The sequence below is a fragment of the Choristoneura fumiferana genome, chromosome 11, assembly GCF_025370935.1.
Source record: "Choristoneura fumiferana chromosome 11, NRCan_CFum_1, whole genome shotgun sequence".
In the NCBI taxonomy this organism is placed as follows: Eukaryota; Metazoa; Arthropoda; class Insecta; order Lepidoptera; family Tortricidae; genus Choristoneura; species Choristoneura fumiferana.
Genome location: NC_133482.1, coordinates 5770768 through 5794692, shown reverse-complemented (window position 1 = coordinate 5794692; position 23925 = coordinate 5770768). Strand labels below are relative to the sequence as shown.

Genomic DNA, 23925 nt, shown 5'->3' with positions numbered 1-23925 from the left:
CTATGTCAGGCCAGCGTCTATTCGCGCTCAACAAGGAACAAGATGGCTACGTTGCAATCGAAACTCGTGCTCAACCACATAAAAGTAAAGACAGTGCTGCAAACGGAAAATTGAGGCTGGTTTAAACTTAAGAAGACTGAATTCAAGCGGTCTCACTTCTCTTTGCAGCCCTGTTTTTAGTTTTTATGTGGTTTGAGCTGGAAGCAAATCCAGTAAAGTAAAAGAATACCTGTGACTATTAATAGCTATACGTATGGATGGATATATACATCAATGTACTAGTTACGAAATGCAGACGGCGCTTCAAAACGGTCTGCATGAATGAGACGAGAGAGGGCTCTCTTTTCCCCGTATATTATACTACTCTTTGACTTTAATACGTAAAGCTAGAAACACATAATTTCAACAATTATTATTAACAACAATTAATTAATTCTTGATTGAAAATCAGTGTTCTGTGTAAAAATCGTTAGGAAATGTATTTTAAAAGTATCCTTTTCTGAAATTTGCATTCCTATCGATTTATTTTAGCCTGTAGTAAAGGAACGTTTTGTGTTTTTAAAAATAATTTACAGCTGATCGTCGATGGAGGACAAAAAGTTTGTTTTATTCTTGAGAAATTAAGAATATGGTGATAAAATATTAACTATGGCTAATATGGCTAACCCTCTGCCATATCTTACTAAAAGAGAATACGGACTATTGCCTAATCTAAAGACTCAGTTGTTTGAAAACAGGCTGAATGCAGCGAAGAATCTTTATCGTCGAGATTTGATGTGCCATTTTGGATGTGTAAATGCCATTGAGTTTTCCAGTAATGGCGAATTACTTGTTTCGGGTAAATATTTATATTCTTGAACTAATTTATTTTTACAATACAGTTGATTTAATTACATTTATAATATTGTCTGAGGTCACAGGTGTATTATATAGATTATTACGTACTATATGTGGACATGAAACCAAGAAAACATTGCTATTGATAAAGGTGATTTAAATAATTAAATAATGGTCAGAAACAAAGTTTGAACAGGATTTGCTTAAATAATTCATGTAACAATTATTATTACTTCTAGTTACTATCAAGAAAATAAACTGTCAAGTTTAAACTCTCGAGTTTTGTATCCAACAGTAAAGTATTCAGCATATTCTTGTTTACGACCAGTTATAAATAATTGGATGATCAAATCCAATACAAAACACACACATTACACATACATTAAAAACTATCTATTCTACTTGATGTTTTTTTTAGGTGGAGATGACAGGAGGGTGATGCTGTGGCAGTTTGGTCAAGCAATCTTGGACCATGGCAAACCTGAACCCATGCGTGCAGTTCACCAGTCCAACATCTTCTGCCTAGGGATTACTGGGAACCAGCAGAAGATTTATTCTGGCGGGAATGATGACATTGTAAGACCATCTTCATATTTGATATGGTTTGTAATCAGCACTTTGAACTACAATCTGGCTGTCTTCAAATCTAGGGTGAATGGCCATTTATTTCTTGGGCAAGCATGCTCCATCTTATTCCACATCTTCGATTACCATCAGGTGTGATGGTTGGACTAAGATAGAGCCCATGCTTGCCCAAGAAATGCCCATATCTGAATTGAGTGAACAGTCACACACCAAGCACTGTTGCATTGTTAACAATGATGAATCTCGCAGTGTTGTGCAAAATGTAAAAAAAAATATACATTTTATTTGTGATTAAAGTACACCTGCTGGACATAGGCCTTAGGTCTTGATGTCGTTCGGTTGACTTGATGATGATGATCAAGGACATCTTGACCCTGATACTTGTAGGCATTGTTGGCATGGTAGGCACAACCACACAACACCTTTAGATGTTCTTGGCATTCAAAGGGTTATTCATTATACCTTCAGATATTATATTACTTAATGCCATATTCAAATATTGTTAAGGTGATTGTCCATGATCTGGAGAGCAAGCATCCTCTTGAAGTGCTGCAACATCATCGTGCTGTGTGCAGCCTCAGCATTGATCCCTACAATGACCGAGTGGTCACCACAGCTGGCAATGATGGCCGCCTTCTGCTGTTCGATACCCGACAGTCTGTACATGGTTAGTTTATAATTTACTTGGAAAATAAAATATTTTCACTATTTTTTTCTTTATTGCACAAAGTACAAGGAAACAGAAATAGACAACTTGATGGTATTTAATTAAAAGGCTAAACTAAAGGGTTGTTATTCAAGTTTTTATTCCATATTTTCATGGGCACACTTTTGTTGACATGGTAGGAGATTCTGTTACAGTTTTCAGTTATATAGTAGAAGTACAGGATTCCTAAAAAATAATCCAAAATGTCATCAAAATCTACAGTCAGTTCATTAAAAATGTGACTAAGTAAATGAGGCAGTTGAATGAAACACTTGAATAATCACCCTAAACATAATTTAATGATAATGAAAATTAAGTACTTAGGTATCATTAGAAAACCTAAACAGGTCTGTTAATCTGTTCTCTGTTGCCTGTCAAGAATTTTAATTGTTTTGAATTTATTAGTTTTTCTAGTTTATGATAGATTCAATGAAATCCATTTGATTAGAATAAGGAATTTCAAATTTTAAAATTCATTAATATCATGTCATCATAGATGTAATAAAATAACAGAAGAAATAGAAAAGCATCTTTGGTACTCTTGTCTTGGTATTTATCTGCAGTATTTGATCATACTTACTGTGTTTATAATTTTCAAGACTACTGAAATAGAGTATGACATGTGAAGCTTTTGATTTTCATGGCAATAAATAATTTGTATTTTGTTAAAGTCATTCAATACTTTTATGCTATATAAGTAATCAGATTATATTTGTTTTTTTCTTAAAAATATATTTATTAATTATTATATTTTTTCATTTCTTGGTAACAATGGCTAACAAAAGTAAACCATTGTTGCTCAAACATTACACGCCACTCCGAAATGTTCTTAACGCATTCACTGCCACCTGACTTCCACTGGTGCCACCGACGCACGAAAATGTATGAATTATTGTGACAGCGGCACTGGGTGAAGTTCCGAAAACGGATATGTGCGTCGGTGACAGAATGCGTTAACCAAAAGGAAACTGCAATAAATATGTGCTACATTGAAGTTATCAGACTCACAACCCCACCCTCGAAACGCTATGTTATTCACATAATATTTTATCTCACCAGTTATCAACAAAGCTGAGGTATCATTACAGAGTCACTGGTAATATCCCGCAGTAGAAAAGCATTCCATGGAGTGATGTATCATCCAGTGCAGCAAGGCATCCTGGTTTCTGCGAACGCGAGGGATGGTGTTGCTTTATGGGACTTGAAGTCACCTAAACAGTAAGTAATAGATAGTTAGATAAAATACTTTATTCCACTAACATGATGTACAATTAGGGAAACAAACACTACAGGTAAGTGCTTGCGTAAATGGCTAATATTATATTCTCTCTCTGGTTTGTAATGCTGTCGCATAGACCTTTTTGATTTGTAGATGTCCTCTGTTAGCAATGTAATAAAATACAATACAATGACTTTTTAATGAATAGTAAACAAAATAGAAATCAGAAACTGTTTATGCGATAAACGCAATGCGTTGACGCACATCAATTTTGTATCAGATAATGCATGAGCTTGCCGCTGCGCTCACCGCGTAAGACAATGTTTGGTATTAGATTATCTGATGCAAAATTGATGTGCGTCAACGCATTGCGTTTAACGCAGCGTATATAGCATAAAACAGCCGAGCGCTTTATGGTAAGGTTGATTTATGCAGTGTGTCTATGAGTGTAATTTTGTCTGTTGAATGATCAGAATTCCCTGTTGTTCTAAAAAGCCAAAGTTTTCATAATTCATAATATTAATAAGTATCACATTATCACCACTAGTAAAAACAAGTGAAATGAGGAAAGTCCTTCTGTACTGTCTTATAATTATCATTATGATAAACAAAGTAAACAAAACAATAAAATTGCTTCAATATTTAAAGAATCTGTATATTTATTAAATCCAAATAGTATTAAGTTAAGATTGATGTAACGGTTTTCCTTGAGAAATTAGCAGCAGAGGACGACGTAAAGGTATATTAGGTATACAAATGTAATTTCTTGTCATATATTGACTCAAGTGCATAGGTGGGATAAAGCAACTCGATCTTCTAGGTTAAATTATTCTTAAATAGTGTATGTAGGTTTTTTTTTATACAAAAGAGAATGCAGTAAAATGTTTTTTATGTAGTAATCTAAATCTACATAAATAAATATAAAACAAAGACGCTGTTTTCTATGGCTTTTTAAAAATGCTTACTGGTTTACAGTTTATTTTGGTCTTGTTTGAAATGATTTGGTAATTGATAATTAACTACGAATTTATTTCTATCAATACTCGTAATATTACTCATAGAGCACTCAAGATTTGATTGTTTGTTAATTGCTTATGTATAAGAAAGGGACTGAGGAGATAGCAAATGACCCAATATTAATAATAATCCGATATTAATAATAATAATGTACAAATATAATAAGTAATGTACCTACTTAATTAATTAATTTTTTAGGGTTTCAAATTTCAAAGAGAAAAATAATTGAACTCTTCTCCCTACCTATAATTATTTGTCTGTTTGACACTCCTATTTTCTCAGGAACATCTATAGATATAAAGTTGAAATTTATATACCATACCATAGCCCTAAAGTACCTGATATTAATTTAATTTTTAGTTAAGTAGATATAATAACTAATAAGTGATACATATTTTTATAATGTACTATTATTTTGTTCTTACATTTAGGTATTTTTTTATTATATTTAGTTATTTTTAATTAATATTATATTTTTTAAATTATCCTCCTAACGCCCAGAGTCCTTTATAAACGAGTTATTGTAATTTTAAAGCAAACTCTATCATAAATGACATAAAGTTTAATGTTCATAAATCAAACATTTGACTTGGGCGTTAGGAGGTTATATAAAAGATTACACGACACTAGCCACCCTTTGTTCCGCCACTGCAAATGGCAAAATACTCTGAAACCCGCTCTTAATCGCTATCGCTCAACAGCCCCGTCATCCGCTATACCGGCAACAACGGCACCAGTCAGAACTGCATGAGCGTCCGGTTCAACAACGCCGGCACCCATATACTAGCGCTCCGCCGCCGCCTCGCCCCCGTTCTCTACTCAGTTCACTCACCTGACCCAGTCACGGAATTCTACCACCAAGACTATTATAACTCCTGCACTATGAAGAGTTGCAGCTTCGCTGGCGAAGGGGATAAGTATGTGTTGTCGGGATCTGATGACTTCAATTTGTACATGTGGAAGGTTCCGGAGCCTGGTGATGAGGGTGAGTTCCATTTTATAGCATATTCTTTTTTTTTTTTACCGAGCACCACATAATACTCCACAGTCCGCTCATTACGATGTGCAATGGTAGAAGCCACTCATTGTTTTCTAGCGCAACTCTACCCATTCTCTTGCTGGGCTTGACGAGTAACATAGCCACAATCCACAATACGTTCACGCCTCCTCCCATGACACTTGTCGACTCTGAGAGCATAATTGCTTAGGCTCTTGTAAGCCAGAATAGATAAGCATGAAGAAATGGCAAGTAGATGTTGCCAAAATTGTATTACATATTTTTTAGTCGACCAGCAGCCACTATTTGTTCTTAGATTGTTGGTATTATTGCAGAAATGGTAGTGGAGCCGCCACATATAGTGCTATACGGTCACCGGTCCATTGTGAACCAAGTGCGGTATAATCCGCACTACTGCCTCATTGCTTCCTCGGGCGTCGAAAAAATCATCAAGGTGAGTCCGTAGCCACTGCAAAAAAAAAAAGTATACCATACTTTTCTGGACTCATTTACAGGCGGTTACAAAACAGTAGACTCATTGTGATAACTTTTACTTACCTAACATTGAATTATGCAAACCTTTAGACTGTGAAATATTTTTACAAAAAAAGTTTTTTATTTTTGGTGTTAGTCACTACCACGAGTCCAACGATTTTATTTAACTTAAGCCCAGTTTCCACTGCGAGTAGAGCGGACTCCATATGGAGTCAGTTTAACGTACAACGATCGGCTGCATGCAATTACTTACACTGAACCTCTATGAAGTTGGTCGATGTAAGTAAAACTGAGTCCGTACGGAGTCCGCTCCGGTCGCAGTGGAAAGTGGGCTTTATCCGAGATCCATTTGCCAAAAACAGGTGCTGTGATAACTCAATAGTACTTCCTTGTTTGCGACACAGTCTCGCCGTCTGATGCTGTTGGATATCAAACTATGGTATTAGACAAATTATCTAGCTGGTTTTTGCCACAGGTGTGGTCATCCGTGGAGTACCCGACGATGCGCGGTTCCTTGCTGGAGGAGGCTTCGGGCTCTGACAACCCACGAGAGATTTATAGCCACGAGGATTACGTATCGCTCGTACATCACAGCGGACAGGTGGTTATTTCATTACAAGTGAAAGTATTTTCCAAAAATATTTATGATCATATGTGGGCACAGAGATAACTCCGTAAACTCGATGTAAATACCAGACCACCATCTACCAAATTTATTTATTTATTAAAATTACATTTGTACCCTAACAGCTAAAGCCAAACCGGCACAAACTTTCAATACTTAAGATAATATCTAGCAAATGCTATGCCTACCATGGTTGTTTGTACGTACCATTTTCTCCAAACTTTCAAACTTGGATTTCTCTTTACCCTTTAACCCCTTGTAAGACAGAAGTAAAAAAAAAACTGCATTCAAGTCTCTTTTGGTTCAAACACATATTCTGCAGATTAAAATAAAAATAGAAAAAGATAGCCTTAAATATGGCAAATATCTGTGCGAGGACATACGAGGGGTTAACCTTTAAATTTTACACCTTTTACATCAGCTACATAATAATAATAATAATAATAAATTTATTTCGACCAACTCGGATCATACACATAGAAATTAAGAACAATAAGATTACATTAAATATTAAATATACTAAGTGGGCAACACATGCAGCTGGTTCCAGTGGCACATAAATGGACCGTCATTCCGCTCAGAAACTGTCTTCAGGAGGCTGTTGGGGCTGCGATTGATGCGCTGCAGCAGCGAGGCGACCCGTTTCCGCATGATTGCGTGAAAGCCGTCTGCATGCGCCTCCGCGAACATTCCTGACGCGCTGCAGCGCCCCGGCAGCCCCAGCAGCATTCTGAACGCGTTGTTATATTGAACGCGTAGGGCGCTGTAGGCTTTTTGAGTATAATTGACCCACAGGCTGCAGGTATAAATGACTGGCAGTATGCCTTAAACAAAGAAATTTTGACGTTTTAGTACACCTGGCAAACCTACGGATCAACATATTACTCCTCACCGCCAGCGCCCTACGCTCTCGCTCTATATCCTTACAGTCGCTAAGTGACGCTGTAACCCAATGCCCCAGATATTTAAACTCCTCGACTACCTTTAGAGGAGTGCCTTCGAGTTTTACTTGGGGAATACGTGGATAGCTCATTGTACCCGCCTTAAACACCAGCAACTCACTCTTTGAGGCATTATATCTAAGGCCGTGGGCCTCAGCGTATCTTTCACATATGACTAAAAGATCTTTAATGGCGCCTATTGACGGGCCCAGCAACACCATGTCATCTGCGTAACTTATATTATTAATAAATTTACCTCCTACTGAGCATCCGACCATAGTGTTGCTGAGCTCATCAATCAGCCGATCGACATACAGGCTGAAGAGTTTGGGTGACGTGAGCCCACCCTGTCGTACCCCACATAAGGCCGCCAATTTGAGGTGCATTAGCAGAATTCATACAAGTTTCTATTTAATTATCACCTTTCTCAGGCTTAGCTGTAAAATACATGAAATATTATGCCGGCTTTTTTAAACCTGTAAATGTATCCCACTTCTGGTTAAAGTTATCTGCACTTTATGTCTGGCCAGTTGCTCGAGAGCCCGTCTAGGTCATGGCTATCTTCGCCTAAACTAGCGGCGGGGCCGAATACTTCTTATGCAAACTTTTAAATTGTTGTCCCTTCTCAGTACATATCGCATAACTACGCGGAGCAGTCTACGAGTGAGGATCCGCGCATGATGGCATTCTTCGACTCGCTCGTGCAGCGCGAGCTGGAGTGCCTCGGCGAGGAGTCGGACTCCTGCGACGGCAGCAGTTCCGCCGGGACGCTGCTGCAACGATCTGACTCTTCGGACTCGGACCACATCGTGGCTGACTTCCCGCCGCTGCCACCCAAGAGAGGTCAGTTTTTAAAGAGATAACAGCGCTGGGAAGCGGGTGTAGCGAATGTTGAGATCGACCTTGTTATTTATCAATCAATAATGAATCACAATAAAGTAATTCGCGTATACAGGGACGACATAAAACAATGTAAAAGTAAAATAATTTCAGGATTCCATGTTTACAGTGGTACGGCCATGGCGAAAATGAGCCACAGACAAAAATTAAGACTAAGGGCATGGCCTACCAATCCCTACAAGCTATGTTTAATACAAAAAAACAGCAATAGATGGCACTACTATTAACATTTGTAAATTATAAAATGTGAATAAGCCGAATTAAGTAGAAATATTAAGATTAAAATAAAGACTAGCATATTTTATAAACACAACTTCACATCAACCTTAATTCAACTCCTTCATTTGAAGATAAGAAACACCATAAAAATAATAAATTGAGAATACGAAAGTATACGCTACATGTGGCTACATTTCAGCTATGAGGCTTTCGTAGTGTTTTGCAATTGTGACGCTAGATGGCGAATAACCGGAATGCGCTTGCTGGGCTTGCCCCGCGCTTGCTCACATTCGTCGAAACTATTTGAGAGAAACATGTCATTCTCTTCGACTGACGTAAATAAGACAGAGACATCATGCGTATCTCTAGTCATCTAGGCTCAGTTGGTGAGCTTGTTGGTTGTTGTCAGTGTACCGTATCCTTAGTGTCTCACTAGATGGCAATACGTATCGTGTTATTTGTGTTCTCACTGGTGCCATCTATTGGTAAATCAAAGGAAAGAAAAATAGCCAGTTGAATAGCCAGTATTAGGGTGATGCCATTTGCTTGTACTAGGTGGTGTCTCTGTTATATATGTACTCTGTGCTAAGGGGCTGTTTCACCATCCATTGATTAGTGTTAACTGATGGTTAAATGTGATGCCGTCTCTATTTGTTTTGTTCGAATAGACGGAGACGGCATCACATTTAACCGTCAGTTAACACTAATCAATAGATGGTGAAACAGCCCCTAAGACTAAGTTTGATCACTCCCAACACATCCTTACTTTTTACCCAACTGCAAGGAGTGGTATTGTTTTTAGTATTATAAATTTCCCACTGCTTCGCAAAGACCTTTGGATTTCCATTTCCAGTTGGCCCTGCCTGACCAGTCGTTCCAGAACGCGTCTAGGTCATCCCACAATCTTCGCATATCTATACTGTCCCGTAAAAAAACTTTGTAAGCTTGAAATAGCCCGAATAACTTTAACAGTACCATTATAAATATTGAAGGACTGGCCCTTATATGCAGGGGACAGAGAGCAGTGGAAGTATCGGGGGGAGGCCTTTGCTCAGCAGTGGGACAGAGTAGGCTAATAATAGTAATAATTATAAATATTAATTGGGGTAGTTAAATGTCCAGCAAAGTGTGTAGTTTGTCATATCTTTAGCGATGACGAGTATCGGAATCGAAATCGATTTGACCACTTTATTCTGCTACACGGTGTAGGATGAGGGTAGAAAGAGACGGTGAATGCGATCGCGAGCGCTCGGACATACGGAACGGACTCAGTTCATACAATATGATAGGAATGCAATGGGATTGTCTTTACAATTACAAGCATTGGAGTGTCTTTTGTTTGCCTTGCTCATGGAATGACATTCGGAATAGTTATTTGTTCATGATATACAACTATTGTCTATTTTTACAGCAAATCCGAACGGTACCCGTAGCCAAAGATGCCCCAACAGACTAGCGCGATTAGTGGCGTCGCGCTATCCGAAAAATTTGCGTTCCCAAAAAAGAGGTTCAGTGAGGTAAGTACTGGTCGATTCACAAGAGCTGGCATGATGAGTGAATGATAATAATCTATGTTTGCATCACAAAATGATCGCAACCTACCCTACTGCGACCGCCTGCACGGCTACTACGAAACTCGAAGTTCGTATCGTACCGTCCCTCTCGCTCTCGTATTAAATAGTATAAGTGTCAGAGAGACCGTGAGTTTCGTCAACCGTTTCCACAGACTCACAGCTTGCACAGAAAAGGAATTGGTGTAGGATTTTGACTTGGTGACAGGAAGGGCGAGAAAACATTGGCGTATCTAGGGTTATTTTTCAGGGGTTGGGGCTGGCCTGGGTTTTTGTGTGAAGATATCAGTATTATAGAATTTCGAATCGGTGTCCCACGGTGGCACGGTCTCCCCTCCTCCCATATAGGGATACGCCTATGCGAGAAAAAGATTTAGTCGACTGAAACCGGTCATTTGTCAAGGTATAAATAATTAGAATTTCTTAGGACACTTAGGAGCTGTTTCCATTGATTAGTGTTAACTGACGGTTAAATGTGATGCTGTCTCTATTGTTTTGTTCGAAAAGACGGAGACGGCATCAAATTTATCCGTCAAATAAAACTAATCAATAGATGGTGAAACAGCCCCTTACGACTATTGATTGTGTAAAATAGCAATTTCTTTGGTTAATATAGACGAAGCAAGCAGTCCCGTTGTTCCCTGAGCAAGTCAAAGTGCGTGTCGAGTTCGAGCGTGAAGGGCAAGCGCGCGGGCGCGGCGGCGCGCCTCGGGCCGCGCCGGAGCGTGCCGCGCGCCCGCCCGCTCCGTTCCGCGCCCTCCAGCGACCGGACCGACTCCGACGAACCCGCTAGGGGGCTATACAGGGCGGAAGGACGGGTAATGCATCCAACGATTTGATTTTTCCTTTCCCATAGGATAGATTTCGTCACTGCCATGGGAAAAACCTTGTATCAATATTTGCATAGTGATTTTTTGTTAAATGCAGACGTGAATTACAAGGTTTTTTTCATGAATAGAAGTATAAAACGTTTTTTGCAATTTTTTTTACGAGGTTTTAACATGGCAGTGACGATTTCCGGTTTCCTAATTTTTCGCCGAATATTATGTCAACTCGACTGTTTCATATGGACGAACGATTTTTTTAAACTGTGAGTATTTTAGGATTGTTATAAAACAAACCTAATCTATAGGGTTGTGTTGTATAACTCTCTTTATTGTACATACATAATAATAATAATAAATTTATTTCGACCAACTCGGACCATACACATAGAAATTAAGAACAATAAGATTACATTACATATATAAACATGACAATAAAAGTTATCAAGAGAAAGACATGTACAAAAGCGAACTTATCCATGGTGGGTTCTACATAATAATCCTGGTGTATATCCTGATAGTTCAGGTTCGAAAAAAAGATGTTTGTTCATACAGATGGAAAATTAATCATTTGCGAAAAATATTTTCTGCGAATAGCCAGAATCCCTTAGTTCTCAGTAGTCGTTCGTCCTCATGACTTCGTCAGCAATTGCACAGCTAAAAACCTTTTTATTATTATTATATTTAAATGGAAATTTATCTCATAGTAAATATTGGCAACCAAAAGCAACACGATAGCTCAGTATTGCTTCATCATTGTATTTTAGTGAATTATGTGTAATATTTTTACAGATACTCCGGCCTCTTCGGAGACGAATGAATTTATCAAGAGCCGCAAAAAGAAAAAGCAAAGTTACTAGCTATAGGAAAATTATGAATTTAAGAAGCAACGGTATGTAATAAAATGACTTCTGTAACAAACTAGATTCAGATATTTACTGTATTTCAATTGGCTCAACTAATCATTATTCGTCCATTCATTTTTTAGCAATGGCCCAGGACAGTAGTGACAACAATTTATCAAATGTAGAAGATAATTTCGACGCAAATATGGCATTACCTAGCACAAGCACAGGTAAAGTATCATCATTTAATGCACAAATATTTTTAATCGCTCTGTACCATCAAACCTAATATACCTATTTTTACCCCTAGGTTACAGAGGACAAAGTACATCAGCCCTATTTCGAATAACAGAAGTCGATTCAGATGACGACCAGTCCGTTAGCAGTCGTCCGATCTCGCCTAGAAACCAGAACGGCCAGAACATTCCCAACAATCTTGTGAGCATCATACCAACCCCAATCAACGGATCGCGGGACTCGTTAGGTGATTCGCTCCGAGTAGAGCCACCAGAATCGGAGTCTTCTCCACCCCTAGAAAATAGGCATAGAATGAATCTTCGAAGAGTAAGGAGGAACGGCAGAGTTAGCTTGCAAAGGTCAGATTCTAGCGAGTCACCGCCGCCGAAAGATCCGTCGGACCGCGCGGCCGCATCTGTCGCTGAACGATTGTCGCCCAAACAGGGATACAACAACAGGACGATAGCGAGGCTTATGAACGAGACTAATGAGAGCGAGTTGGAAAGTAGCTGTAGCACTGAGGGCAGTAGTTTATGGCCGGCGGCCAGTACGCTGGGAACTCCTGACAGCGGGGTGGGTACTGTCGTCGGCAGCAGTACCCGTCGCTCGCAACCCGCAGCCGACGACGTTTCAGACGACCCCGACTACCAAGCGCACAAGTTCCGACAGCGAGTCAAAAAGGCCCGACGAAATTACAGAACTCATATGGACTCAGACTCTAATTGATACTTCATTCTTCAGTCATCAAACGTGTTCCAAGTTGTACTATAATAAGTGGCGACTATACGACTGTATTCTCTATTTTTTGTTATTATGGTTATAAACTCTACGTGTGAAGGCCAAGTGGCGCAAATGTGTATCTAATCAGTTTGCTTTTGAATAGTTTATTGTATTGTGGCGATGTGATTATCTGTTAATATAATCATATTATTATAACTTAAAGTAAGGACCATGTTCTTTAAAATGGTTATTAGCTTAAAACCAGGCTGGTGAATATATATTAATTTTGATTAGTTAAATGTGTTTTCTTTAACATCATTCTCTGTTTTATGCATAACAGTAGATCATGGTGGGGCCAAGGGAAAACATCCTTTCGAGTAGGTAATGCCTCAAAAATCTTTAGAACTTGTTGGGTGGGGATTATGGATTATGTTACGTACGCAACAACTATTGATTAAACGAGAAAAAAATGGTTCTCTACTTTAATTTTGTGTAACTTTTTTTTCTAAAACAAGAGCACATCGAAATCTACAAAATTACTAATTTTGTAAAATTCCCGGAAAACTTTCCAGTAAAAGAACCAAGTTACTTTTAGCCCGACACAGACGACGGATGCGGGTCGTGTGCGGGCCTGCGACAGGCGTTTTACATGGCGTTTTATATGGACGCACGACCCGACCCGCGATGATGTCGTCCATATACATATAAATACGCCCATTGCGGGGTGCGGGTTCGCGCACGACCCGCACCCGTCGTCTGTGTGTTGGGCTTGTAAAAGTGTGCCAAGTTATCTTAAATACACACGGGCGCGCAATTGGTTGTTTCCAGTAAAACGCCTCAAAGTTTTTGACAGTTGATTGACAGAAGCCGTGATTTTCGATTGACATTGACATGGCAGCACATGGCAGCCAGCTGCCGGCCTGTCCCTAACATAGAATTACTGCAGTGATTTATAAATTAGCTTATATCTGTCTTTATTAAGATGGATGGAATAACAACGTACAATAACTTTCTGGCGATGCACAAGCCACAATTAGTGTTATCTGGAGTGCCGGAGCACTTTTGGCCGGCCCTTTGCAAGAAATTATATGATCAAATTTTCGACTCTGGCTCAGCATTCCAATTGGTCCAAATTGATTACGAGGATTCTGACAAGAAAACCTTCGACCCACTGTGGAGTGTTATGGCTATATGCGATATTGAACGGTCGGATCCTTCCCATATTTACTTGATAGATCATGCCTGGACATTCAAAGCTAATACTGTTCAGCAAAATCTTAGAAATGTACCAGGGCTTTTGGACAGAATGTGTTTTCTCATGCAGATAAGTGGCAACACAGAGGAAGAAAAGATAGAGAAAGTTTCTCGAAATGTTTGGAAATATGCTCACACTTATGCCATTGCTGGAAATGAATTCTCCATTGAAGATAGAGTTCCAGTCTGGTATGTTTTGGATGAGCTGGGCTCTGGTATCACTCACTCTGACCAACCCAATTTCCGTTTAGTGCCATTTATTTTTGTACCTGAGCAAATAACATTCACCTTGCTCTTTCCCATAGAGAATGTGGAAGAGGGAGACTGCATCACAAGGAACTTCGTAGAGGGAGAGTATTCTGATCCAATTCAAAGAGAGGCAATGCTCATACCTTGGAAACATTATGATCACTTTCATGATGACTTTACCCAAAAAGAACCTGGCCAGAAGTATTTTGTGGAAGGACACATAGTGGAGACACTCCCCAATTTAGAAGCTCTACAAAATGTTCAGCAGAGTAACAAATTAAAGGTTTTCTCTGAGTATACTTACATAAATGACTATCTTAATCACCCAGACTTTGAAATAGTTGATAATGAGGATGCTGCTGATATCCTATGGTACACAGGACATTTTAAAAATTTCAAAGGGTTGAGTGAATCATTTCCTTGTAAATTTATCAATCAATTTCCTTTTGAATATGTCCTGACTGTCAAGGACTTGTTGGCAATTGTAGCAAGAAGAGCTTCAGGAAAGGATGAATTTAAAGATGGTGACCAGTTTGCAACATGCCCTGCTTGGTTGCCTACAACCTTCAACATGAAGACTGAATTACCAAACTTGGTTGCTTGCTACATGCAGAGAAGGATGGCTGGATTAGACAATCATTGGATCTGCAAGCCTTACAATCTCGCTCGAGGGCTGGACACATACATAACTGACAATTTGGATTTTCTCTGCCGACTGCCTTTAAGTGGACCAAAGATTGCCCAAAAATATTTAGAAAACCCTGTACTGTTTGAAAGGCCCGACATAGGACAAGTGAAGTTTGATGTAAGATATGTTGTTCTTTTGAAATCAGTTAATCCCACATCAGTGTATATTTATAGGAACTTTTTCCTTAGATTTTCTAACAAGTCATTTGCTTTGAATAACTTAGAGGATTATGAGCAGCATTTTACTGTTATGAACTACAATGAAAATGCGACGCTACATAGGATGCTGTGTGCCGACTTTAAGACAGTATGGGCTAGCCAATACCAGGATTACAACTGGGAACATGTTGAAAAGTCAATATTCAAGATGTTTGCAGAACTGTTTACTGCAGCCACATCTAAACCAGCACCATGTGGCATCGCTGAGAGTCCACAATCCAGGGCACTGTATGCTGCTGATGTGATGCTGAGTTGGGACAAACAAGGCACAGAGACAGTGATACAGCCAAAGTTGCTGGAAATGAATTGGATGCCAGACTGTCGCCGTGCCTGCGAGTATTATCCCGATTTTTACAATGACATATTCTCCGTTTTGTTCTTGAATAAGGATGCTGCCACATGTATGAAAATACTGTAACTTGCAAGCATGTACAGCATGTTCTCCGTTTTGTTCTTGAATAAGGATGCTGCCACATGTACGAAAATAATGTAACTTGCCAGCATGTACTGCTCCCTGTATTTATCAATCAATGCAATCCCCATGTTTTATATTTATGGTTTATAATAAATCTGTAAGCAAGCAAAATCTTTCTGAATTCATTAACATTTTTATTAAGTTAAAATTTTATTAGAGCATGTGGTTAAATTAGTATAATTATATTTTTGACCAATGCACAGGCAGGCATATTATCACTCTAGATTGCTTGATTTTATACATTACATAAATATTATACCTAGCGAATTCGCTATATTACAAACTTTTTATGTAGGAATGCCTACTGTATCAGTTTTTCTGTAAGATTCTGTGCTCTTCATCTTGGTTGAATCCGAAGGGGCTCTCTTCATCCACGTCTCTGTGGCTGAGCACAAGTAGTACTATAATAACTGCCAAGATAACAAACAGCAGGATCCAGTAGCGTTTGTAGATGCCGCCCGCTCGTCGTACCCGCGACGATGGCAGGGTATTTCTGATGACAAGATATTCTACTATTATTGTAAATTTATAAAATCTTGTTTACATGACACTTGAATGGGTCAAGTGGTTGGTTAAATATTACGATCCGAAGAGTTGATACATAAAAAAAAAGTATTTGTGGCATGTTGACATTTTAGGAGAGCATTATTGGAAACCAAAAATAAATATAATAAGTCTTATTATACAAAATAAGTAAACAAACACAATTGACAAACATAACATAAAGAGTAAGACAGGTAAATTAACGTCTTTTATTTATTTGTGGTAAAAATGGTCAAATATTTAGATTATATTTATATGTATATCATATCTAAAATGTCTACAGGCTCTTGGAATCTTATAATAATAGTTTTATGGTAAAACAAAAAAAAAAACGTACTTCCACCAACGACTAAGCCAGGCGAATGTCGATTTCTGCTTATACTTATTCTCGTCGTGATCGAAGTTCGAAGATGTTTTCGCGTGGTCGATTGCCTTAAATCCTTTTCTTGACGCTTGGCCACCTTGACACAAAAAGTAAGCTGATAGTTAAATCACAATATAAATGATTACATTTGTATGTAATCTAAATCAAAAACAAAGTTTTTAATCACAATATAAATGATTACATTTGTATGTAATCTGAATCAAAAACAAAGTTTTTATACAACAGTTTTAATTTACTAGATTTTTTTATACTTGGTAATTCCAGAAGGTCTATGTGAAAAAGCGTGTGCCTAGAAGCTCGACAGAAAGTCACGTTATCAGAGCAAAAACTATAAAAACAACTAAGACATATTTGAAATTATTTGCTATAACACATAAGTGTCACTTACATCACCAAAATAATAAATAATAAATAAATAATAATAAATCTAACCTTGTAAACTATCACTCCTCTTCACAGAATTATGATCATACATGCTATGGGAATCATCCGTTATTTGTACAATGGAATGTTGAGCTCCATTGTTGGGCCTAATGGTGGACTCATCGTCGCTGGCACCAACAGGAGTGCCCCGTTGGCTGTCCATCGAACTGTTAGTGTAGAATTGGTCGACAGGTGACTGGCTGCGTCTAGCGACTGCGCCTTTCATGTCTTGGTCATCTGATAGCTATAACAATGAATATAACATTTGCCATGAAATCACAATTATTTTGCTACCCTCCTACGAGTAACGTTGACCACTGAGCCATGACCCTTTTGCACTATTAAAAAACTGCACTAAAATCTGAAGTAATTAAAATTGAAAGAAAATTTTCATTTTAAATACATTGCTTAAGCCAATAGCTTTTCCTTACCAGTGGCAGGCCAAGACCAGCTCTAGCCCAGTTAACTCCGGCCAACTTTTCTCGTAGCACATCGGCTACGGGGGACACCAGGTTTTGTGGTGGGAAGACTGGTGTGGCGCAAGATGGGCATTGGTAGCCGGCTGGGGCTGTCGTCCGGGGTAGAGCCCTGTATTTCGCTTCAGTACAGGCCCAGTGAAACACATCTGAAAATGTAGCAAGATTGAAGTTTAATAATTTCAAATTTATCTGATATATTCGGAAAGAGCAAAAAAGAAGAAATTAAAACTAAAATAATAACGGTTGAAAGGCTAATTGATTTAAGCAACATTTTTTGAGATATTGAGTTATTATACATGTTCGGAATCAGAGAATTTTTCTCTGTTATTTGAGCTATGTTTAAAAATAGATGAATTAGCCTTTCAACAGATTATAGTATCTACCTCTACAAATAAGTCTTCCGACAAGCTATATAAAATGGAACTAAAACTAGTTTAAAAAAAAGGATCCAAAGAATCCAAAAAGACTCCAAATAACCAATCATAATTTGGTTGCTTAGTAGCGACATCTCTTGCCTGGGTGAGCGGTTAGTTCCAAAAGTGTGTTACGTCTCTTGATGAGAGCGAAACATAGATGTCGCTAGTTCTGCTGCTTAAGTAGCGTAGTAGAAATAAGCAACCTGAGTTATGGGTGCATAGTAGAAATTCGTGTTTGTACTCCTGTCCAGTGGTAGTGTAGGGATATGGCATGCAGCACGGAATGCTGAGGACCTGGGTTTGATTCCCAGCGCTGGTCTCTTTTTCTGGTTTTTCTGCGCATCCATGTCTCAGTTATGGTTTTACAGGATGACCGTAAAAGTAACAAATTTGGAGTTGAAATAAAAAATACAAAAAGACTTCAAATAACCCATCATAATTATCATTTTATTCTTTAACTTTGCTTTTGTTGCAAAACTAGATCCAAAATCAAAAGAATGAGTTGTTGAGATTCGGATCCTTTTTGTTAATCAACATCCCAAATAAAAGATTGTTTTAAAAAACGTTTTTTCCTTTTTTTACAACATAACATGTGAAATAGCTAGTCAACGGCAAAGTACCAATGCCTCCTAACCGATACTTTAATTTATTTATTCATTCAATATAATAATTACATTATAATAGACCTTTAACATGCAATTTGCCATGCAATTTAAATTGCAAAAAATAAATGTTTCTTTCTTTCTTTCAATTAAGGACCTTAAATTAGGACCACCTAAGTTGTAAATTCATTGTCTATATTATAAAGAGATAATTATATATATTTACAATCAGTGGATTCTTTTAAAGATGTCTTACTTTATAATACACCCAAAGAGCTAGGTCACATGCTAAGTTGTATAAAATTATGAATGAAAAATAAAATGAGAAAAATGAAGAAACTCACGGTAACATGTAAGTCGAATGCATTCTCCTTCACTTAAACTATTTGTGCAAATTTCACAGATGGGGTTGTAGTCACTGTCTTGGAGCCACTGCAGGTATGATTGAATGATGCACTGTAAACAAAATATTGCGGCTGCAGTGAAACAAGGATCATAAAGTTGCTTACGTATTAAAATAAATGCTATCAGAGATACAAGTTATAGCTTGCATTGTAACGCAGCAATTGATACAACAGTAAATTAATTACCTTCGGGTGGTTCGTCACCATACAATATTCACAAACATTGACTCTATGTTCGAAACAAAACTGATTTGTAACTCTCCTTTTGGGGCATTTGCACAGACCCATATTAGATTTTTGACTTTGGTTAACAGCCTAGTATTAATGTGCATAAGTTACAGGTGTCCTTATTGAAAATCTTTAAACTTTCCCATGAAAATTCGATAAAAGACAAACAAAAAATTGCACCTCAGCTGAAAGTAGCGGCCACGTAAAGCAAATGTCAAAATACGGATGCGTTCGAATTGTAAAAAACTTGGCCAAAAATCAAGCAACAAAGATTCTTGGCACAACACTAGGGTGTGTAGAAACCGGTTATTTATCCCAACTAAGTTTAGGATAACTACAAAAAAACTTCTCTGTTATGTCATAAGCTCGTCACTTCACTTTCCTTTCTGTCAATCAATGTCAGTCAGCCTACTGCCGAGAGGCAGCCTATGGCTATTTATTATTAAAAATAAACAGCTTATTAACAAAAATTAACATCATGACGACCCGTTTATTAACTTTGGGGAAGATCATAAGTCGACCCCTTGGCTTACTATACAAACCGTCACCCTTGTTGGAGAATACTGTTGCCACTAACCTAAAAAGAAATTTAGGCACTACATCAGTTGCTTGTGTAAATTTCTTCAATAAATGTGAGTAAACGTGGACATTTTCAATAAAAGTTAATAGAATAGAAAAAAAGGATACTAAAAGGATAGAAAACAAGATGTAACTTAGATTATTCTTGATTTTTTTTGTTGCATATTGAGACCATATTTAGTCACTGCTAATGTGGATTTTCATTCACAGTACCAGCGGAAAAGTTATGGAAGTCCGTGACCTCAGTGAGTAACCCTGGTGCCAAGAAGGGACGTGGAAGGGGCGCAGGGCGCATCAGGATCAGAGATTTGAACCGAGGTCAGATGATTGGTGTTGGCAAAATCAACATGTTGTGGCCTGGACTTTCCGCTCCGGTTATCCGGGGTAGAGAACTGCTGAAGCAGCAACGATTGCCTGATGACCCAGAGAGGTATAGTGTAAGAATTATAAAGTAGCCCTTTAACTGCCAAGATTTTGTGAAATATAAAACAGATTCAAAATTCAATCAATTCAATGTTGGTTGTTATTACCTGTGCTGATTATTGGTGGTTCACATGTTCCTCAATAAAATAAGTAAGCTAGCTTATTGTAACAGGTTTTTTGTTCTTATAGGATGGAAAAGCTTATAAAGCTGAGAGACTCTATGACCAAATTCCGACGAATGAAGCTTAATCCTATTGAAAGAGGCTGGTCGGGAACTCGCATGCCTGGTAGAAGCATAGGGCCCCCAGATCCAATTGGAGAAGGTATGCACAAGAGCTTTTTTCATTTTTATTAGCAAAGCAAATATAAATAGAACAATAATAATAAAAAAACACAAAACTGATTGTAACCCGTGGGATGCCCTGCGAGCGACTGTGGCGCATAACTACCTCGCGACTTTCCAATATTCGTTACTAGTTTCAATCACCTTTTAACATAGGGTATTTATCCAAAATTGCCAAAAAAAGTAGTTGGCCACATCTTGGGTTAAATAAAAAAAAAAAACTTGTAAAAAGAATCACATTTCTGCTTTTCTATGTGATACTATTTATTTTATATAAATTATATGTAGTAAAATTAAATTAAATGGTACTTGCAGATGAATTCACCGGATTTGACACAAAAGTGCTTCAGCTTCGATCTCTGCTTATTATGAAAGGGAGTCTTGGACGAACTAGGAACTATCAAGCCATGGTATGATTCTAAATATATAATACTCTTCTTAAGACTGGTAATATTCCCATATATTGCCAATCTTATAATAAATAATAATTAAAAGCCTGTTTATTCCCTCTGTCTTTTCACAGAGTTTATAAAATAGTGTTACTTGATTAGTGAATGGTTCTTAATAAAAAAAAGGAAAGAAAATACATTTATTTAACGCCATAAAAACATCACAATTAACATAACAATAGAACAAAGACAAGACTTACATGACACTAAATAGGTCCCCACTCAGCATAATGGCACCGAGGACCTTTTCTAAACTGCAACAAATCATGAAAAAAAAAAGAGTTATAACAAACAAATTAATATACTTATTTATTATTTAATTGTATGGCAACACGGCTTAAAAAAAGTTCAATAGTGTACAGTGTACTACCTAATGTTATTGTGGTTAGATTCAGTTTTTTTTCTTCTGACTCTTGGATCCCCCCCTCGAGTGTAGGCCAGGCCTCCTCCATCTTCTTCCACAAATCCTTCTATTTTAAATACTTTGTATATTTTTCTGATGTTTAACCTTTTCGTCGCCACGTCAAATACAAAAGACATCACCCATACGCCAGGCTTCTACATTGCAATGTCTGAAATTGAACCTAACACAATTTAACGAAGGTTGCTTTTGCATTGAAATAATGGACGTATATATAGGTCGTTGGCGTGGAAAAGGTTAAGGTCTACCTAATATCATACCATGACCTTAATAGGAACGTGTCGGGAACGGAATATCAAGCGCATACATGACACGCGACGGCGACGGTTGGTTACGAAATGTGCCAGTGGGCATAGTGGCATATTTTTCAATACAAAAAAAATATTTTTGCCTGACACATTGCTATTACAGTCATGGTGTAATGGGTAGTGACCTTTAAAATACCTACTCCTTTTCTTCCGGCTTTTTTTGTAATTAATAATGGTAATCATATGTTCTGTTTAGGTGGTTACTGGGAATAAGCAAGGCCTTGCTGGATTCGGTTTTGGAAAGTCTAAGGAAGCATTTGCAGCTCTGCGTAAGGCCAGGAACCGGGCTGGGCAAAAGTTGATGCACTTTGAAATTTACAATGGGCACACAAGTAAGGCCATAATTTCTATGTTTTACATAAATTACTATTACTATTCAATTCCTTAATTTATTTCAAAGAAACATCTTTCTTTATAGACGACTTTGTATTCAAGATAAATCCATAGTATCCTAAAAAAATTTAATGAATCTGTCATGAGATTCTGAGAAAATATATATTTTATTGGACACATTTGCTTTTGTCAATTAAACAAAAAAGTAAAAAACCGGCCAAGTGCGACTCGGATTCGCGCACGGAGGGTTCCGTACCATTATAAAATATAAAGCAAAAAAACACGTTTGTTGTATGGGAGCCCCCCTTAAATATTTATTTTATTCTGTTTTTAATATTTGTTGTTATAGTGGCAATAGAAATACATAATCTGTAAAAATGTCAACTGTCTAGCTATCACGGTTCATGTGACAGACGGACGGACGGACAGCAGTCTTAGTAATAGGGTCCCGCTTTTACCCTTTGGGTACGGAACCCTGAAAATGATGAAGATATAGCCAGTTATAGTTCCGCGTCACGTCACGGGTCCCCGCTCCCGAACTTTGGCGCGCTTAATCTTTGTCATTTTTTGTTTGATTGACAAAAGAGAAAATACGTGTCCAATATTTCCTGATAATTTAACTGACATATTATTATTATTTTTTTACTTAGGAAACTATTTTACCCAGTTTTCACTAATGCCTTTGGCTGAAATTTTCATCAGCAGGAAGTATTGTTGAATAATGTAAAAATACCTTTTTGTGTTTCAGTCTTCCATGATTTCTACACAGCCTTTGGCAAAACAAAGATATATGTCCAAAAGAAAAATGAAGGCTATGGTTTGAGCTGTCACAGGGCTATCAAAGAAATCTGTAAGGCTATCGGCATCAAGGACATCCGGGCTAAAGTCGAGGGCTCCCACAATCTGCAGCATATTGTGAAAGCTTTCTTCATCGGGTTACTCCAACAGGTAAGCACATACAGTACAAGAATGTTAATATTGATCGGGACTTGTCGGTTTTCTTAAACTTTAAATGAGAAAGAAAAAGAATACCGAATTTTTGTTTCGAGTTTCGAACGATGTTAGCAAACTAGTTTCAAGTGTACCATATTTTTTTTTTATGTGAGTGGCAAATAAGGTTTTGGCTCGCCTGGTTGAAGGTAATTATGGCACTCTATAGGCATGATTACTACTCATTCCTGGGACTTAAACACGCGAAAATATAGTTATTAAAATTATCTCAACATTCCAGTGACTATGGTTGCTGTCATGTGGTTGAAACGTCGATGTAATTTAAACAAGATATTTTTGCGTGATTAGAAATTGTAAAAGACACTCTTTAAGGCATTTCTCGCTCAAGTTGCACAGCAAGATAGACTGCTTATTAATTATCTCATTATTATAGGTAACTAAACATTTGTTTAAACTTGTGGTTTTAACTGTTTTGCCTCGTCTTTTTAGAGAACACATCAGCAATTAGCAGAAGAGAAGAAACTCCATCTAGTTGAATATCGCGCAGAAAACGAGTTTTACCCCAAAGTAATAGCAAGCCCCACCAAAGTTAGGACTAAAGAAGAGATACAGAAGGACGAAACTCTTGACTTCAACCAGTATGTCATGAACGACAGGATTATCTTGAGAAAGAAGAAGTTCCCGCGCTTCTATGAGACCATGCCTCACTACGAAATATTTCTCAAGAAATATGAGAAGTACAGAAATCATGAGACCATCCGTAAGAACCTCAAGGTGGAGTATGGAGAGGTGAAGAGTTTCCTCACTGATAAGTACCCGGAGGAAAAGACAGAAGAAACGACGTAGATTTTCTATCGTATATCATAGTGTAATTTAGTTTAATAAATCATAATAGTTCATATTCCTATTTTTAATTGGGCAAATTCCTGGATAAAAAAACGTATTTTTTTTAAATGACAGATGTAGCTCGACAAATATCGGGAGTGGGGGACCGTCACTCCTTAGTGTAAGTAGGT

At 37.8% G+C, this 23925-nt stretch overlaps 4 protein-coding genes and 1 pseudogene across 5 annotated transcripts; 3 read left to right on the top strand and 2 right to left on the bottom strand.

Annotated features, from left to right (window-relative positions):
• The first annotated feature begins 295 nt into the window (after positions 1-295).
• On the top strand, positions 296-13037 carry LOC141432568 (DDB1- and CUL4-associated factor 5). Of its 2 annotated transcripts, XM_074094191.1 has the most exons (14): positions 296-478; positions 576-838; positions 1256-1413; positions 1930-2089; positions 3217-3346; positions 5066-5349; positions 5697-5815; positions 6332-6457; positions 8052-8265; positions 9953-10058; positions 10729-10930; positions 11729-11828; positions 11925-12011; positions 12092-13037. In XM_074094191.1, exons 2-14 carry the CDS (start codon positions 649-651, stop codon positions 12742-12744), a joined length of 2529 nt encoding a protein of 842 aa, XP_073950292.1. In that variant the 5' UTR covers positions 296-478; positions 576-648; the 3' UTR covers positions 12745-13037. The 2 variants fall into 2 exon arrangements, with proteins under 2 accessions (XP_073950292.1, XP_073950291.1); XM_074094190.1 differs by having other exon boundaries at positions 296-838.
• LOC141432572 (uncharacterized) lies at positions 6910-7980 on the bottom strand (annotated as a pseudogene).
• Positions 13038-13113: 76 nt separating the features above from the next.
• On the top strand, positions 13114-15733 carry TTLL12 (Tubulin tyrosine ligase-like 12). The gene has a single exon (XM_074094192.1). The coding sequence runs from the start codon at positions 13721-13723 to the stop codon at positions 15563-15565; it is 1845 nt and encodes a 614-aa protein (XP_073950293.1). The 5' UTR covers positions 13114-13720; the 3' UTR covers positions 15566-15733.
• Positions 15734-15735: 2 nt separating this feature from the next.
• Positions 15736-19324, bottom strand: LOC141432571 (zinc finger protein-like 1). Its single transcript, XM_074094194.1, has 6 exons — positions 19061-19324; positions 18815-18926; positions 17405-17598; positions 16983-17217; positions 16503-16626; positions 15736-16115 (listed from the first exon to the last, which is right to left on the bottom strand). Exons 1-6 carry the CDS (start codon positions 19160-19162, stop codon positions 15932-15934), a joined length of 951 nt encoding a protein of 316 aa, XP_073950295.1. The 5' UTR covers positions 19163-19324; the 3' UTR covers positions 15736-15931.
• Positions 19325-19474: 150 nt separating this feature from the next.
• Positions 19475-23810, top strand: mRpS5 (mitochondrial ribosomal protein S5). Its single transcript, XM_074094193.1, has 7 exons — positions 19475-19734; positions 19892-20111; positions 20294-20427; positions 20763-20857; positions 21822-21957; positions 22707-22906; positions 23399-23810. The coding sequence occupies exons 1-7, from the start codon at positions 19581-19583 to the stop codon at positions 23753-23755; spliced, it is 1296 nt and encodes a 431-aa protein (XP_073950294.1). The 5' UTR covers positions 19475-19580; the 3' UTR covers positions 23756-23810.
• Positions 23811-23925: the final 115 nt, after the last annotated feature.